The 17,418-nt window shown below is 47.4% G+C and overlaps 1 protein-coding gene across 3 annotated transcripts in view; it reads left to right on the plus strand.

Moving 5' to 3' along the window:
* The window catches only part of VPS13C (vacuolar protein sorting 13 homolog C), a 262,583-nt gene that overhangs the window by 194,244 nt on the left and 50,921 nt on the right, over positions 1-17,418 (plus strand). For all 3 annotated transcript variants that reach the window (XM_075007275.1, XM_075007277.1, XM_075007276.1), the window contains exons 71-76: positions 1-100; positions 1,464-1,603; positions 2,087-2,168; positions 2,696-2,809; positions 9,806-9,881; positions 11,212-11,375. The exon at positions 1-100 is cut by the window's left edge and continues 14 nt beyond it. In XM_075007275.1, coding sequence (XP_074863376.1) covers positions 1-100; positions 1,464-1,603; positions 2,087-2,168; positions 2,696-2,809; positions 9,806-9,881; positions 11,212-11,375 — 676 coding nt within the window. The remainder of the gene's footprint in view (positions 101-1,463; positions 1,604-2,086; positions 2,169-2,695; positions 2,810-9,805; positions 9,882-11,211; positions 11,376-17,418) is intronic.

Genomic DNA, 17,418 nt, shown 5'->3' on the forward strand with positions numbered 1-17,418 from the left:
GCAAGATGTTGATGCTCTTAATGCTGAACTGATGGAATCTTCCTTAACTGATATGTCAACACTGAGTTTCTTTGAGCACTTCCATATTTCTCCAATTAAGGTATGTTGTAAAGGAATGCATTTGGAGAAGCACAAACTTCAAGTAGTATTCTCTTTATTAAATAAAAGTGTTTTTAGCTATTCACTTTGGTTGGAGTAAATAACTGTTTTCTAGGTTTTCATTCACAGTAGTATGACCCTGCAGGAATCTGTGATGTTTCAGATGTTCAGTACCTGGTGGAAGTTTCTCACTTGATATAGGGATCATCCACAAATATTTGTCTTATGTTCTGTCTGCTCTTAGTAATGCTGACAATTGAAACAGACAGCTATAGTGGATGTCCAAACTCGGAAGAATATAAAAATACTACATGTATGAGGGTGAAAATGCTCACTGTTTTAATAGATGTGAGCAATGTGAATAAAAAGTATTAATCTTTTGTTATTTTTCATGTCTTCTATTTCATTTCTTTTTTTAACCTTATTTTTATTCCAGTCACAGTAGTAAGGGAAGAAATGTCATTGATGGCTGTAGTCTAGTTCTGCATTCTGTTGCAGTATCTTTCCTATGCACTAATGAGTTAATTGCATAATGAAACCACAATTTTTGTAAATAATTACACTTTTGGCCTTCACAAGTATTCAAAATTTATGAATCAGGTCCCTCAAAATATAAATGGCTTAAAATTGCTATGTTATACATAATAAAAGATCTTGATTTCTTTTTATTGGGCCTTGTTTCTGAAACTGCCGGGTGTATTTGGGTCACATTCTAAGCATTTCTCCACAACGAGGACTATAAAATGTACTTGTGCATCCTCTCTTCTCATTCAGCGCCTCCTCCCCATTAAATTAATGATTCTAACAGTCATGTAAACTTAAAGGCAAAGTTTAAAAAACACCTAATATGATGGGGTCCAAAATAAAATGGTGGGATTTCACAGTACTTTCATTATCTTTTTAGAGAGAGTTGTAGAATTTCATCATATACATGTTGAATTTCAGTCGAGATGATTGTGCTTTTTGGTCTATTGAAGCTCTGTCTTAAAAGGTGAGAGCTGCTGTTTTTTCTTTCCAACAACTAGCCTGATAGGCCGTGGTATTTTGGAAAAAAAAAAAAAAAGATGGTAGCGATGCTTAGCCATTTTCTAAGGTGAACAGTTTGGTAGGAGAGCAAAAACAGAAACTGAGAAATCCCACAATAAGGTTGATGGAATAAGCAGTTTCTCCACATGTCTGAGGAGATGGATGCAGGAGGCTCTCTGAAAATCCAAATTTTGTATCTGCATAGGACTATATGCATGAGTGAATAAAGGAACTGTTAAGGGAATTTGATGACTGTTTTTTTTAAATGCCTTAATGTTCCAATAGGGCACTTAAAAAAAAAAACCTATAAATAACTTACAAATATTTTTGTCTTGTAGTTGCATTTGAGTCTGTCTTTGGGTTCAGGTGGAGAAGAAGCAGATAAGGACAAAAAAGAAATGATCGCTATTCATTCGGTCAACTTGCTGTTGAAAAGTATTGGTGCTACTCTGACTGATGTGGATGATCTTATATTTAAGTAAGATAATAATTCAGGCTAATAGCTTTTGACATCTAAATTTTTAAACTGAGTTAGTGGACTCTTGTAGGTATTTCAGCGCTTCACTAGTAATCAGTAGATGATTGGGCTGACTTAACTACAGTAAAAGCTGTATGCGGCATGTTATTAGAAAAGGTACACTTCCCAATAGAATACCAATTTTCAATGAATGAGAATAAAATACAATGAATGAAATATAAAATAATGTACAGGTACTCACAAAGCCAGTAGTAGTACTGAATTGCAGAGCCATTGGTTTCTTGAACCACTTAGGAGTATATAGGTAAATTCTGGGTGGACTTCACTCCCAAACATGTATAAAGTATTGCTGTAGCTGCATTACTGTATAACAATAGACGGTATATATTAGTTAATTTATTTTGTAAATTTAAGTACTTGCATGCTAATTTTTAGTTACTAAGTCCATAAGAGATTTTAAACCTTGATAACTTTGTTTTTCAGACTTGCTTTCTTTGAAATTAAGTATCAGTTTTATAGGAGGGATGAGTTAATAAGGAGAGTAGTTACACATTACAGTGAACAAGTAAGTCCATTTAGTGCTTCTTAAATATACTTTTAGTATACAGATATCTGTCTGGAATTTAATGCTTCTCTGAAATGGTTTATTTGGGTGTAAACTACTAGCTTTACAAGTGAATTTTTCATAGTCATTTTTGTGGCAAAGTATCTAAATTTGAATGCTTCTACTTCATATGGGTTTCAATTTTGAGTTTCAGCTTTTTCTTTTGAACAGCTGTATGAAATACAGTACTTGACACATCATTCATCATGACATTCTAATAGAGCTGCTTGTACACACACAGCATCTTTTGAGATAGCCAAACCCTTTCATGGTCACTCAAGCAGAGCATACTTATTCCTGTGCCTACATAGTGCTTCTATCCTGGTCTTTAGCATTATGCAATAGTTCTGCTAAGCCACTGTTTTAACATATCTTTTTTTAAGTTTGTAAGATTTAAAAAGCTATATTATATAGATTTTTATTCTCACATGGGTTGTACATTAAACAAGTGCTAATATGTATGATGTCCTCTTTCGTTCTTCATTCAGTTCTTGAAGCAGATGTATGTTCTTGTGCTGGGTTTAGATGTCCTGGGAAATCCATTTGGTTTAATCAGAGGTTTGTCTGAGGGTGTTGAAGCTTTCTTCTATGAACCTTTCCAGGTATGATTTCTACTTTTAGGTCACTGTACTAGACAGTTAGCTGTAGGTTGATAATACGTGTTTTTAAACCTGATGAAGAATTGGGAAATAGTGACACTTGTACCCAAAGAACTCATATGTTAAAGGGTATGTGTGTATTGCAATAGAAGATCCATGTTATGGCTCCAGTTAGCCTGGGTTAGCTGACTGCCTTGCTGGGCATGGGGGCTATAAAATTATAGTGCAAATTAGTGCTGGAACTCAGGTTCTGAGATCCTGCTGGGAGGTGTGTGTTGGAGGTGGGGACGAGAGGAACAACTCCTAGCTTCTTCCTCGAGTGTCCCCGTGGGTGCTCCACGATAGGTGTCGGGCTTGCTCCGGCGCCGCAGATCAGATCTTTCCAGCAGTTTCTGTCGGACCGCGCATGCGCCGGACCACGCCGCTCCCCTGCGTGCTCCTGGCCCCGTGCTCAATCCGATCCCCACCAGTTCCTTCTTAACCGCCATCGGATGCAGACGGAATCTGCTCAGGCTGCGGCCAGAGTCAGCCTATTTAGAGTTTTTCAGAGTTTTAGAGTTTCTTTTCAGAGTTCTTAGTTAAATTGTTTGTTTCTTTATTGCAAAAAAAAATAATAATAATAATAATATATATAAGTAGAAAGTCTTAGTAACGAGAAGGAGGAGCAGAGGCAACCCGGGGACGTGAAGGCCAGTAGGCCTCCTGCTGTGGCAGGCTGGAGTCCGTGAGAGGGAAACAGGCACAGAGAAGGTGCTAAGTACCCTATTAACAGCTCAAACACTCACCACAATGTCCTCTTCAGGATTCAAGAAGTGTGAGTCATACCGCGAAGCTATGCCGGCCTCTGATGGGCACAGTCAATGTATTAGATGCCTGGGGGAATCACACGTCACCCAGAAATGCTCCTTCTGTGCAAAGCTCACGGCCAGAGCCAGAAAGGATAGAGAAATGCGGCTGAAAATGCTGCTGTTTGATAAGGCCCTCCAGCCAGACGTGCCGGAGAGGCCTCAACCGGAGGGACCCACAGGGCTCCATAAAAGAAAGGCGATGTCCCTCACCCCCTCGGTGCAGAAACGGAGGAAGCTCTCTCCCGCCTGATCCCTGCCGGCGGTCACAGCGAGCGGGATGGGTGTAGCACACAGCCCCCAGCCGCAGTCACAAGCAAGCAGCAGCGCACGTGGCAGAGGCTGAGCCTCCAATTACTAAGCAGCCGGCCCGCGCATTCAGAGCGGTGGCCAGGCAAGCGCCGGAGCCAGTGGCACCGACCCCCGTGGCACCAACGGTGCAGGGCCAACAGGCACGTAGCCTGCAGGCACCGGAGGAGACCACCTGCGCGGCACCGCAGATGAGCGTGCCGAGTGCGGCGCCGACAGCGGGGCCGAGATCCCCAGCAAGGGGAGGGGTGGAGCCAGCCCCACAGGGGAGGGGAAAGGCAGCAACGAAAACCTGGCACCGCAGCCCTTCTCTGGACAGGGCTGCAGGGCTGCTCTCAACAAGTCCTCCCCTTATGCTGTGTACACCAACCAGGGGACATAGGTCTCCCCCAGCCTACCCAGAGCCGCCTCCTCCGTTCCTCCAACCAGCGTCACCATGGCTCGGGCCACCCTCGCCTTTTCTGGGATTTGACCCTCTGGAGTACTACCGCAAACCAGTTTCACCATTGTCTGTCATCCAGACGATCTTGCTCCCCCAGACATCGGGGGTATGCACCTCGAGAGTGGTCCAGGTCTCCATCACAGGAACCATGCCCATGCTGCCACGGTCGTCCTTATCACCCTGGGCATAGACACCACAGGCATACACCCAGGGGCAGGTCCCCCTCGACTGCCCAGTACCCCCGCAGGCACTCACAGATGGGGACGGAAACACAGCTGTCTCAAGGGGAGCTGATTTTGGAACCCTGAGATTTTCCCTCGCAAGCCTCCAGTGAGAGGGTGTACCACCGGCAGCAGGACCCTGAGAGTTCAAGGGAGGTCTACCCTAGTGGTTCCTCCTTGTCCTCCCCTGACGAGGCTACGGCCCCCGGGGATGTTGCCCCCCCGGATGACCTCAAACAGTTTCAGGAGCTGTTTAAAAAGGTGGCTTTCATGCAAGGCATCCAAACAGCAGAGGTGCAGGAGAAGCACCACAAGCTCCTCAAAAGCCTGAGGCCTCCGGCCTCGTCCAAAATCGCTATCCTGCTCGACGAAGCAGCCATGGAGTCTGCTACTACCATATGGCAGACCCCGGCTTCCGCTCCACCTATAAACAAGAGGGCGGATAAGAAATACTTCGTCCCGGCGAAGGGCATGGAGTTCCTCTTTAGTCACCCACAACCAAATTCTCTGGTGGTAGAATCGTCTCAGTAGAGATCGAAGACTTCCCAGTACAAAGCGGGGGGAACGGATAGAGATGCCAAGAAGCTAGAGTTATTTGGCAGAAAGGTATACTCCTCCTCCACCCTGCTGCTGAGAGTGGCTAATTATGCAGCACATCTAGCGAACCACAATTTCGATAATTACTCCAGGCTTACTTCTCTCATGGATTCACTTCCAGAAGAAAAGAAGCCGGTGCTGAAGGCCATCGTGCAAGAGGGCTATGCAGCTTCAAGGACGGGAGTCCAGATCGCCCTGGACGTAGCGGACACAGCGGCAGGCTCAACGGCTACGGCAGTGGTCATGCGCAGGGAGTCCTGGCTCCAGACATCGGGTATCCCGAGGGATCTGCAGGCAAAAATTGTCGATCTCCCTTTGACACGCAGAAGTTGTTTGCAGAGTCGACTGATTCGGTCCTTCATTCCAGTAAAGACTCAAGAGCCACACTCAGAACCCTGGGTATTTATACCTCTCCATACAGAAAGAAAAAGTATTACCCTCAACAAAGGCGATATCCGTACCAACCTCAGCGTGCTCAGTACCAACGGGGCTACGAGCAAGGGCGGCATCAACAGCAACAACAGTATAGAACTCCTAGGCGACTTCCCCAACAAGGCCATGCATCCTCGGGGCAGGCCCAAAGGCAACAAGTTTGACGGACAGGTCGAGGGCTGCACTATTACTACCATCGCACAATGTCATCCACAATTAATGTTCCATCATCACCTCCGACCGTTCCACTCACAATGGCAAAAGATCACCACAGACAAGTGGGTACTAGAGATCATAGCCACGGGTTACGTGATCCACTTTCAGTCGCTGCCACCGCCAAGACCTCTGCCCAGGCCTCATCTCAGGGATGCCTTCCACGAGGCGAAACTCAAGCACAAGGTGGACCACCTGATGCTCATAGGGGCGGTGGAAAGAGTGCCGGAGCGACTCCAGGGGAAAGGGTTTTATTCACGATACTTCCTCACAGAGAAGAAAACAGGAGGCTGGAGGCCCATCTTAGATCTTCGAGGCCTCAACCGGTACTTGCGCAAACAACGCTTTCGGATGATCACAGTCACCTCTATACTCATGGCACTGGACGATGGAGATTGGTTTGCAGCCCTCGACTTACAAGATGCGTATTTTCATAAAACGATCCACCTGGCTCACAGACGTTTTCTCCGGTTTATGGTCGGCAAAGAGCATTTCCAATACAAGGTTCTGCCGTTCGGCCTCTCCTCGGCCCCCAGAGTCTTTACCAAGACCCTGGCAGTGGTGTCAGCCTACCTGCACAGACGGGGTATTTATATTCCCATATCTGGACGACTGCCTACTGAGAGGGGCCTCGAAGGCGGAGGTACTACGCATGATACGCGTAACAGCAAACACGTTTTCTTCGCTGGGCCTGGTCATCAACCTTGCGAAGTCAAAGATCGACCCCACACAGGACATAGAGTTCATAGGGGCACGCATAAATTCTATCACAGCAAGAATTTATCTACCCGACGCTCGCTTTCGCGCCATCGGTTCCCTGGTACAAGTCATTACATACAGCCCCACGGTGCCGGTTTTAACGTGCTTGCATCTGCTCGGCCACATGGCAGCGGCAACATTCGTGGTACAGAACGCCAGATTGCACATGCGCAACCTACAACATTGGCTGGCGAGCGTTTACAAGCCGGCATCCCATACTGTCCGCAGGGTGGTGTCGCCCACGACAGAGGTGCGCAGATCCCTGCAATGGTGGGTAAACCCCAAGAACATGCTAACAGGGGTACCCTTTCACCAACCACAAATCTCTATTTTTCTCACCACCGACGCCTCCCACGTAGGGTGGGGAGCACATATTGGCGAAAAGGTGACGCAAGGACTGTGGTCCCCTACGGAACAGTCACTGCATATAAATATACTGGAGCTCAGAGCGGTGTTCAATGCCTGCAAACACTTTCAAGACCACATACAAGGCAAGGTAGTCGGGATCAATACAGACAATATCTCCACCATGTTTTATATAAATCGACAAGGCGGAGCTTGATCCCGTGCCTTATGTGCGGAAGCAGTCCAGCTGTGGAACTGGTGCATCGCCAACAATATAACGTTGAAAGCCTCGTATTTGCCGGGCGCTCACAACGTGAAAGCAGACCAGCTGAGCAGGCACTTCGCACTCACACACGAGTGGCAGATCAGCTCCGATCTGCTACGACCGATTTTTCATGCATGGGGGTTTCCCCAGATACACCTGTTTGTCACTCAGCACAAGAAGTGCCCCCAATACTGCTCCAGGGCAGGACTGGGGCAGGGGTCCTTGGGAGATGCGTTCGCAATTTCGTGGAAGGGCCCACTGCTTTACACGTTCCCCCCCCGCCCACGGTGCTCATCCACAAGGTCCTGCAGAAAGCCAGGAGGGAGAGAGCCCTCATGATCCTAGTGGTCCCCACATGGGATCGACAGCAATGGTTCCCCTTGCTTCTCCGCATGTCGGATCATCCACCGCTTCCCCTTCTGGTAGCGCTGGACCTGCTCACGCAGGCCCAGGGGTCCATAGTGCATCCACACCCCCGAGGCCTGCACCTACAAGCGTGGTTAATCCATGGCTCAGCTCCCTAGAAAGTTCATGTTCGGAGGGAGTACAACAAGTCCTGGAAAGTAGCCGAAGGATCTCCACCAGGAAGACCTACAAACGGAAATGGACTCGATTCACTGCATGGTGTTCCACCAAGCAGTTAGCTCCCCGTGAAGTGCCTATACCTGTCATACTAGAATACTTACTGGACCTCAAGAGAGTCAGGCTCTCCCTCTCCTCGTTGAAGGTCCATCTCGCCACTGTATCGGCTTTTTGGCATGAAGAGGAAGGGCCCACGGTGTTTGCCCATCCTATTGTTACCAGGTTCCTGAAGGGGCTGGTAAACCTGTACCCCCCTCGGAAACCGCTTCCACCATCGTGGACCTTGGACCTGGTGCTCAGCGCACTAACGGGACCACCCTTTGAACCCTTAGCCAAGGTTTCCCTCCGTCTCCTGACGATAAAGACAACCTTCCTTCTTGCAATCACGTCATCTCGCAGGGTGAGTGAGCTCGCAGCAGTTATGGCAATGCCACCCTGCACGGTATTCTCAAAGGAGGCGGTAACATTACGGCTGCACCCAGCCTTTGTTCCAAAAGTTTCTTCAGAGTTCCATCTTAACGAACCTATAGTTTTACCCTCGTTTTACCCGAAGCCTCATAGCTTCAGCAAGGAGGCATGCCTGCACCTCCTGGACGTGAGGAGGGCGTTGGCCTTCTACATAGACAGAACTAAGTCCTTCCGGAAAACGGACAGACTCTTAGTCTCTCTTGCTCCCAGGTCAAAAGGAGAGGGTCTCTCTTCACAGAGAATCTCGAAGCACATTGTGTCCTGCATAAAGATGTACTATGAACTTCGAAAGACTCCTTTACTGGGCCCACCTAGGGCTCATTCCATCCGGGCAGTGGCGGCATCAACAGCCTTTTTCAAGGGCATCGCGCTAAAAGACATCTGCAGAGCAGCGACCTAGTCATCCTATGACACTTTCGCCAAGCATTATGCCCTATACCGGGTATTCCAAGAGGATACCCACCTCTCGACAGCGGTCGTTTCGGGGGCAAGCTGCACATAACCTGATTACCCACCTCCTTTCTTGGGTTACTGCTGGGTAGTCACCTATCGTGGAGCACCCACGGGGACACTCGAGGAAGAAAGAGAAGTTACTCACCGTAGTAAGGATGGTTCTTCGAGTTGTTTCCCCGTGGGTGCTCCACCACCCGCCCATCCTCCCCGCTTCGGATCTCTGTTTAATGTTTTTCCGGAGTATCCGAGGCAGTTGGTCAAGGAACTAGCGGGGACCGGATCGCTCACGTGGCTGGGAGCGCGCAGGGGAGCGGCGCGTGCCGGCGCATGTGCGGTCTGGCAGAAACTGCTTGAAAGATCCGATCTGCAGCTCCGGGGCGAGCCCGACACCTATTGTGGAGCACCCACGGGGACACATCTCGAAGAACCATCGTTACTACGGTGAGTAACTTCTCTTTGTGCTTGGCCTGAACTAAGTGTCTACACAGCTATTGTTAGCCCAGGCCCTGTGAGCCTGCATTGGCTGACCTGGGCTTTGAGGGCTTGTCTGTACTTGCGTGGGGAGGGGTTGAAAAAACACCTTTTTTCTGGGGGGGAAAAAATGTGGAGCGTTCACATTGCCATGCATGAAAAGTTGAGATAAGAGGGGTTGAGAAAAGAGGGGTCCAGCTCTGCAAATGACTTCTGTCAGCTCCTTCTGCCACCTTCAAAGTCAAAAATGAATCCATGTGAACAAAGCACAGCTTCTGTCAGCTTATGTGAATGCTCCTTTTGAGATGCTGTGGCTGTGAACGGTGGCTGTAAATATGAACACTGTATTTTGCAATGCTGTGGTGGTGTAAACATGATTTTTCAACTTATTTCAACCTTAGGAGTTTGAAAAAAGTATTGTCAAAAAAAAATGCAGTGTAGATGCAGCCTGAGACTCATTGCCACAATTTTATCTCAGAGTTGACAAACCCTTTTCCAATACATAGCAATTGCCATTTTGTTTTTAAAAAGCTTGAGGAAGAAGGGAGTTTGTATGTCTCTCTCTCTGGTTTAATTTATAGTAAATTTCACCTTTAGGGAGCTGTTCAAGGACCTGAAGAATTTGCTGAAGGCTTTGTGATTGGTGTAAAAAGTCTTCTTGGTCACACAGTGGGTATGTATCACATACGTTTATCATTGCTGTTTTGACAAAAGTACTTGTTAGCCTATTTCTTGTACCATATAACCCAATGTCTTTGTAGATCTTTTGTTGTTATAATTCGGTTGGGAAGTATTTTCAAAGCACTACTGTGGGAATCATGGCAGAAGCTGGGATACACGATACTATCTGAAGAAATCTCTGTTATCAATTATCCTTGAGAGCTCTTAGAGGATATTTGACCTCCCAGAGGACTGGAAAAAGGCAAATACAGTACCTATGTGTTTTAAAGAAATAATGCTATAATGGCAACCCAGGAAAACCAATCAGCTTTACTTTTGTACATGAAAAGATAATGGAGCATTTGTTGTATTTCTCAAGCAAACAGTTCATGGTCTCCTAGAAGATAAGGGGCTTAAACTGGAGCAATGGCAATTTAGGCTAGATATTATGGAAAACTTCCTAACTGTAAGTGTGGTTGAACACTGATTAAAAATTACATAGGGAGGCAGTGGAACCTCTGTCATTGCAGCTTTTTTATAAACTAATTAGACAATATCCTGGGTAATATTTTGTACTTCCTCAGTGTAGTGAACTGGACTCAATGACCCATTGAAGTCCCCTTCAGTCTTGCAGTTCTGTGATTCTGTGCTTGGTTTTGGAAAGTTTGTCAGTTCAGAGCATTCCTGTGATATCTTAAATACTAACAAATACAATAGGTCATGAGTTTTCATGTGAAAAACCTACTTCCTCGGATGAATTCTTTTCACCTGAAGAAGTGGGTTTTACTCACAAAAGCTCATGACCTGGTAAATCTGTTAGTCTTTAAGGTGCCATGAGATTGCATGGTGTTTGTGAAGCTACAGAGTAAAGTGGTAGCCCTCTGAGTCCAGAGCTTTATTTATTTCAAGATTGAAAACTAATGCAATTGATGGAGAAAGTCATCGTTTTCAGCATGGTAGAGAAAAAGGCAGCTAATTTATGAAAATGCAGAATGCATTGTGTTGGTGCTGGGACAATAAACCCGGGACTCTGAGATCATGAATAGTGTATCCAAAGCAAATAATTGTTTTGGCTAATTTATTAAAGCACCTGCTTTAAGTAATGTAGCAGTTGCTGGAAAATTTCACATAACTGAGGATGTAACCTGACTGTGTGCTAAAATGTTCCAAAGCATGTGAGATTAATATGAAATACTTCTGTGTTGCTCAATAAGTTACATGCCTGTACACTGGAGCCAGAAAGAATCCTCTGAATTGTATGTGATTTAAATTGCACATCATGGTTTGTCCACTATTAAATATTATTAAGGAACTGTGTGACATAATCTTCCCTTGGCTGACAGGAGGAGCAGCTGGGGTAGTATCTCGGATCACTGGCTCAGTTGGAAAAGGCTTGGCTGCTATAACTATGGACAAAGAATACCAACAGAAACGGAGAGAGGAGATGGGCCGTCAGCCTAAGGACTTTGGTGACAGTTTGGCCAAGGGAGGAAAAGGCTTTTTACGGGTATGAAATTCAAATTAAACCTCTGGTGAACTGACATTTGGGATTGTTATAGGAAATTATCATCTACAGATATGAAATAACTTGATGGCACCTGCCATATTAAATTACTGAACTAATAAAAGAAGCAGAAAGTGAAAAACAGTAAGGTCCCTTTATATAACGTAAAGTATTAGTTGTTATTGTAGGGTGATACATTTTCTATTTTTTTAGAGTTTACCTGGGAGAGTCATAAAAAGATAATTTTTTTTAAAAACTCAGAATGTAATATATGTAGGCAAATTGCTTCAATATTTCTGAAATATACCTAGATTCTAAAGTATGTTCCGTTCATGACAACAATAAAGCTGAAGGACAAAATAGGATAGACTGGGGCCCCTTCTAACCACTTAATTTCCCTCCCTCCAGCTAGCAAGTTTTTTATGACCTGAAATTTCCAGAGGTTTTTAGATCTTTATCTCTGGAATCACTAATTCTTGTTTGAGTGATTTGTCCCTATGCTGGCTGAGTGATTATGCCTTCACCTCATGCCTCACCATACAGCCAGCAAATACTATTAGTACAGGCTCTTCTCATTGTACTCTGAGCAACACCAAGAGTGTTCTCCAAAGTGACTTAGTGCGGGCATATAATTTCTGTTTACAAGGAGGGATGGTATTTCCTTATTTAAAGGATTGGCCAACACGGACAATCTTACTGCAAATGTAGAAGCAGCTACTGCAGTCTAGATCTCTTTTGAGAGGTTGGATTCAGAAAAAACCTGAAAAAGTCTCACCTAAAAGCCACACTGGTGGATGAGATTAACTGCTGTGACTGCCAGGATATATTCACCAGAGGGCCAGTTCCTCTCCATCAGTCTCATACGGTGAATACTAATAAGCCTCAGGATATCCCTACAGTCCTGGCACTCTTGGATCATGAAGCTACAAGCACCTGTGTGAGCCTGTTAGCCAGGCTTCATGTTAATGCAGGAGGTCTTGATTATAGACTGTGCATACCCTGCTTCAAGCATAGACTCAACCAGCTAGATGGGTTCTCCAAAAGTTTTTATATTCCACCTACTTGATGGGAAGACAGATGAAGTGTGTGCGGGCCCGTATGGCCAGCATTCAACTCCCTGCTCCCAATAAAGACCTTTGACCATGGATCCATCCGTCATAAGTTGGGGACCACACATAGAGAGACAGGTATATTAAATAACCTATAGGATATGTCTACACGAGAAGCATCTGTCTACAGAATTTATCATTGACAGGGAAATCTTGACAGAACCTCTGACGACAGATTGTTATGCCTCAAATTTTTAAGGGATAATACTGTTGAGGCAAATGCAGAGTTCTGTCAAGAATCTGTCTACAGAATGCTGTAAGTGTGTAGACGCTTCCTGAGTTGTGTCAACAGAAGGCTGCTTCTGTCGACAAACTCTCTAGAGTAGACCCCAGCCACAGAAATATTATTATGCCAGTATTTACCTATCTCTCCATGTGTATGTAATCTTGAACTCTGTAAGTCTTGGAGGGCTGTATTCCTCTCCTGGTCAGACCTCTTGTCCCATTTCCTCCAGTTCTTCTGATTCAGTCCAGTTTCTTTCACAGTTCCCTGTATTTCCACCAGCTTCTTTTTCGGGTTTGACTCTTGGGGCTTCTCATCCCTGGGCTTTCTGTCAAAGTCCTGGTTTCCCCACCCGGCTCCGTGTCTCTTCCACTCTCCCCACCCCTTGCTCAAACTCCTTTTTACTTTTCCTTCATACTTCTACCCCAGTTTGGTTCTTGTCCTCGCTGCATTGAGTCAGGCTGCGGCTTCTACCATATTGGTAGGGCACTAGCACAGGGGATCATCAGAAGCACAATAGTCTCTCTCCTCTCTTGGTTCTTGTGCTACGCTGCAGGGGATCCTGGCAGTTAGGAGGAACAATTCTGGTGGTGGTCCTTCGCAGCCCTTGTATCCCTAGATTAGAACATATTTAATGGCTCTGTAAGGATGGTCTTTCCCAGTTTGCTTGTTACAGCAGATCACTGAGGAGATGGAGTATGGCAAGTGCAGAGGGATCCTTAAGAGAATTTAGCTGCCACGTTTTTTTTTAAATAAAATCTTTACTGAGTAGGTGTGAGCTGAGATTTTCAGGAATATAGTAATTTGACCAAATGTGGTCTGTCTCCTACAGAAACCACAAAGGAAGCAGGTTGTCCACCTCAGGGTGAGCTTGCCTGCTGAATGTCAAGCTCCTGCTGATAAAGTGGTTCATTCAATTCAGGAGCCAGCTCCTTATGGCCAGGCCAATAGTCCCCGTGCCAAAAGTCAATCCTTTGTTGCAGTGGTCTTTTCCTGCAGTGTTGACCTCTGGCCAGGTTAAGCTTTAATCCACCACTTCCAGGGTAACAGTCACTCCCACATCATTAAAGTGGGTCTTACATCTGTCATGGTGGTTAGATATTGTTCTGAATCCACAGGATCATTGCTATAACTACTTTGGTGGCTGTTCTGTCAGGCTCCTTGCTGTGTCCCCATATCATATCCTATTTTTTATACTCCCCAGAGAGAGGGACACTAGACTGTCTCCCTGCAGCCCCTCCTAACTTGGTTTCAGTGTCAGTTGAGCTTGTTCTGTTTTTTGTAGGTGCTGCTAGGTTATGTAAATTGGACTCTCAGGCCCACATTAACAACTTCAGGGTCTACGTAGGAGTAAACTCATCCCTTAATACTGCAAAACAAAGCAATGCTACTAGAGCTAAAATAAACAGTAGTAAGAATATTTTAACATGGCTAACACATGTAATAAGTTTAGTTCTTCTTTGAATGGTCCCCGTGGGTGCTCCACAATAGGTGTCGGGCTCGCCCAGCGCCACAGTTCGGAATTCTTCTAGCAGTTTCTATTGGATTGCGCATGCGCCGATGCGCGCCGCTCCCTTGCGCGCCCTCGGTCATGTGCGCGATCCTGTCCCCGCCAGTTCCTTCTCAACCGCCATCGGCTGCAGACGGAATCCGCTCCGGCTAAAGCCTGAGACAGATAAGAGAGTTGTTTTTATGTGTTAGTTCCTTGTTTGTCACTATTATACAAAAAAAAAAAAAAAAGAGAAGAGCATATTAAATAACAGAGAGAAGAGGAACGAAGGAGAGAGGGGCGGACAATAGGCTGTTAAGCCATCCGCTGCCCTGAAGGCCGTGAATGTTATTTTGGGTTAGAAAGCACTGATTAGTGGCTAAGTACCCTATTAACAGTAAAGACTCACCGCGATGGCTTCCTCGGGGTTTAAGAAGTGTGAGTCATGCCGCGAGGCTATGCCGGCCTCAGATGGGCATAGTGAATGCATTCGTTGCCTGGGGGAGTCTCATGTTACCCAGAAGTGTTCCCACTGCGCTAGCTTACAGCCAGGGCCAGGAAGGACAGAGAAATGAGGCTCAAAATGATCTTGTTTGATAAGGCCCTCCAGCCTGAGCCACCGGAGAAGCCTCACACAGAAGGGCCCTCTGGGTTGCATAAAAGGAAGGCAGCCTCTTTGACCCCCTCTGTGCAGAAGAGGAAGAAACTCTCCCCGGCTCGATCCTTGCTGGCGGTCCCAGGGAGCAGGACGGGCGGAACGCAGAGCCCCCAGCTGCGAGCTGATGAAAGTGGCAGCGTAGCAGCACACGTGGCCGAGGCCGGGCCTCCGACTATACAGCAGGCGGCACGGAAGGCGCTGTGAGCGCCAGCACGGCAAGCGCCAGAATCGGCGGCGCCGGCACAAGTGGCACCGGCTCCAACAGCACAGGGGCACCCAGCACGGGGCCTATCGGCGCTGGAGGAAGCTACCCGCGCGGCACCGCTGTTGACCGTGCCGAGCGTGGTGCTGACAACGGGGCTGAGATCCCCGGCACGGGAGGGGGCGGCGCCCACCCTGCAGGGGAGGGGCAAGGCTAGAGCTAAAACCCGGCACCTTAGTCCCTCTCCAGGCGGGGCTGCGATGCCCTTATCACCCAGCCCCCCTCCCGAGATACACCCCGCACCGCCAGGTGGCAACTCCACCGGTTTATTTCGGGCCTCCCTCTCCGTTCCTCCAACCAATTTCGCCGTGGCTCAGGCCACCTTCACCATTTTTGGGCATGGATCCCCTTGAGTACTATCACAAACCAGCTTCACCACTATGAATGCTGTCACGGAGATCCCGCTCTCCCAGACATCATGGGTACACTCCCCAATCGTGGTCCAGGTCTCCATCACCGGGCCCTTGCCCATGTTGCTATGGTCGTCCTCATCATGCTGAACACAGACACCGCAGGTCTAGATCCCAGGGCAGGTCCTCTCCTACTACTCGTCAATACTCCCGTGTACATTCTCTCTCTGGGACGGGAACGCAGTTGTCCCAGAGGGAGTTAGGTCCAGAATCCCGAGACTTCCCTTCACAGCCCACCAGGGAGCAAGTATACCACCGAACTCGGGAGCCAGAGGATTTTGGGGGAGGCTTACCCCAGCGGTTCCTCCTCATCCTCCCCAGATGAGGCCATGGTCCCAGGGATGTCTCCCCTCCAGATGACCTTAAACAATTCCAGGAGCTGTTCAAAAGAGTAGCATTCATGCAGGACATTCAAATAGCAGAGGTGCAGGAGAAGCACCATAAACTCCTGAAAAATTTGAGACGCCTGGCTTCATCTAAAATCGCTATCCCGCTGGACGAAGCCATTATGGAGTCAGCCACTAACATATGGCAGACTCCGGCCTCTATTCCGCCTACAAACAAGAGAGCAGATAAGAAGAACTTCGTCCCAGCCAAGGGCATGGAGTTCCTGTTCAGCCACCCACAACCCAATTCTTTGGTGGTTGAATCATCCCAGCAGAGGTCGAAAACGTCTCAGTACAAATCAGGGGGGTCAGATAAAGATGCTAAGAAATTAGAGCTGTTTGGCAGGAAGGTCTACTCCTCCTCTACCCTATTATTGAGAATGGCAAATTACGCGGCACATCTATCAAACCATAACTTTGACAATTACTTTAGACTCACTCCTCTCATGGATTCACTTCCAGAGGACAAGAAGTCAGTGTTAAAGGCGATTGTCCAAGAGGACTATGCGGCACCACGGATGGGAGTCCAGATTGCCCTGGACGTGGCGGACACAGCGGCACGTTCAACAGCCACGTCAGTGGTAATGCGTAGGGAATCCTGGCTGCAGACGTCCGGTATCCCCAGAGACCTACGGGCGAAGATCGTGGATCTTCCTTTTTGACAAGCAAAAGCTGTTTGTGGACTCAGCCGATTCGGTCCTCCACTCCAGCAAAGACTCGAGGGCCACACGTAAGACCTTGGGTATTTATACTCCCCCATACAAGAAAAAGAAATTCTATCCTCAGCAAAGACGCTGCGCTTACCAACCACAGCACGCACAATATCAGCGAGGCTATGACCAAGGGCGCCATCAACAGCAGCAGCAGTACAGGGCCCCCAGGCAATGTTCTCAACAAAGCCGTACACCCTCGGGGCAAGCCCAGAAACAGCAAGTTTGACGGGTATGTCGAGGACTGCACTATCAACACCATCGCTCAATGCCATTCTCATCTCATGTTCCATCATCGCCTCAAACCGTTCCTCTCCCAATGGCAAAAGATCACCACAGACAAATGGGTGCTAGAAATTATAGCCACGGGTTACACGATCCCCTTCCAGTCACTTCCACCGACGAAACCTCCCACCTGGCCTCATCTCAGGGATGCTGCCCACGAGGCGAGGCTGAAGCAGGAGGTAGGTCACCTCATGTTCATAGGGGCGGTGGAAAGAGTGCCGCAACAATTCCAAGGGAAAGGTTTTTACTCGCGCTACTTCCTAACAGAGAAGAAAACAGGAGGCTGGAGGCTGATCTTGGATCTACGGGGCCTCAACCATTACTTGCGCAAGCAGCGCTTTCGGATGGTTACAGTTGCCTCCATACTTACGGCACTGGACGATGGAGACTGGTTTGCAGCCCTCGACTTACAAGACACTTACTTTCATATAACAATCCACCCGGCACACAGAGGCTTCCTCCGCTTCACGGTCGGCGGGGAACATTTCCAGTACAGGGTTCTTCCGTTCGGCCT

Source organism: Carettochelys insculpta, chromosome 12 (assembly GCF_033958435.1).
Source record: "Carettochelys insculpta isolate YL-2023 chromosome 12, ASM3395843v1, whole genome shotgun sequence".
Classification (NCBI taxonomy): Eukaryota; Metazoa; Chordata; order Testudines; family Carettochelyidae; genus Carettochelys; species Carettochelys insculpta.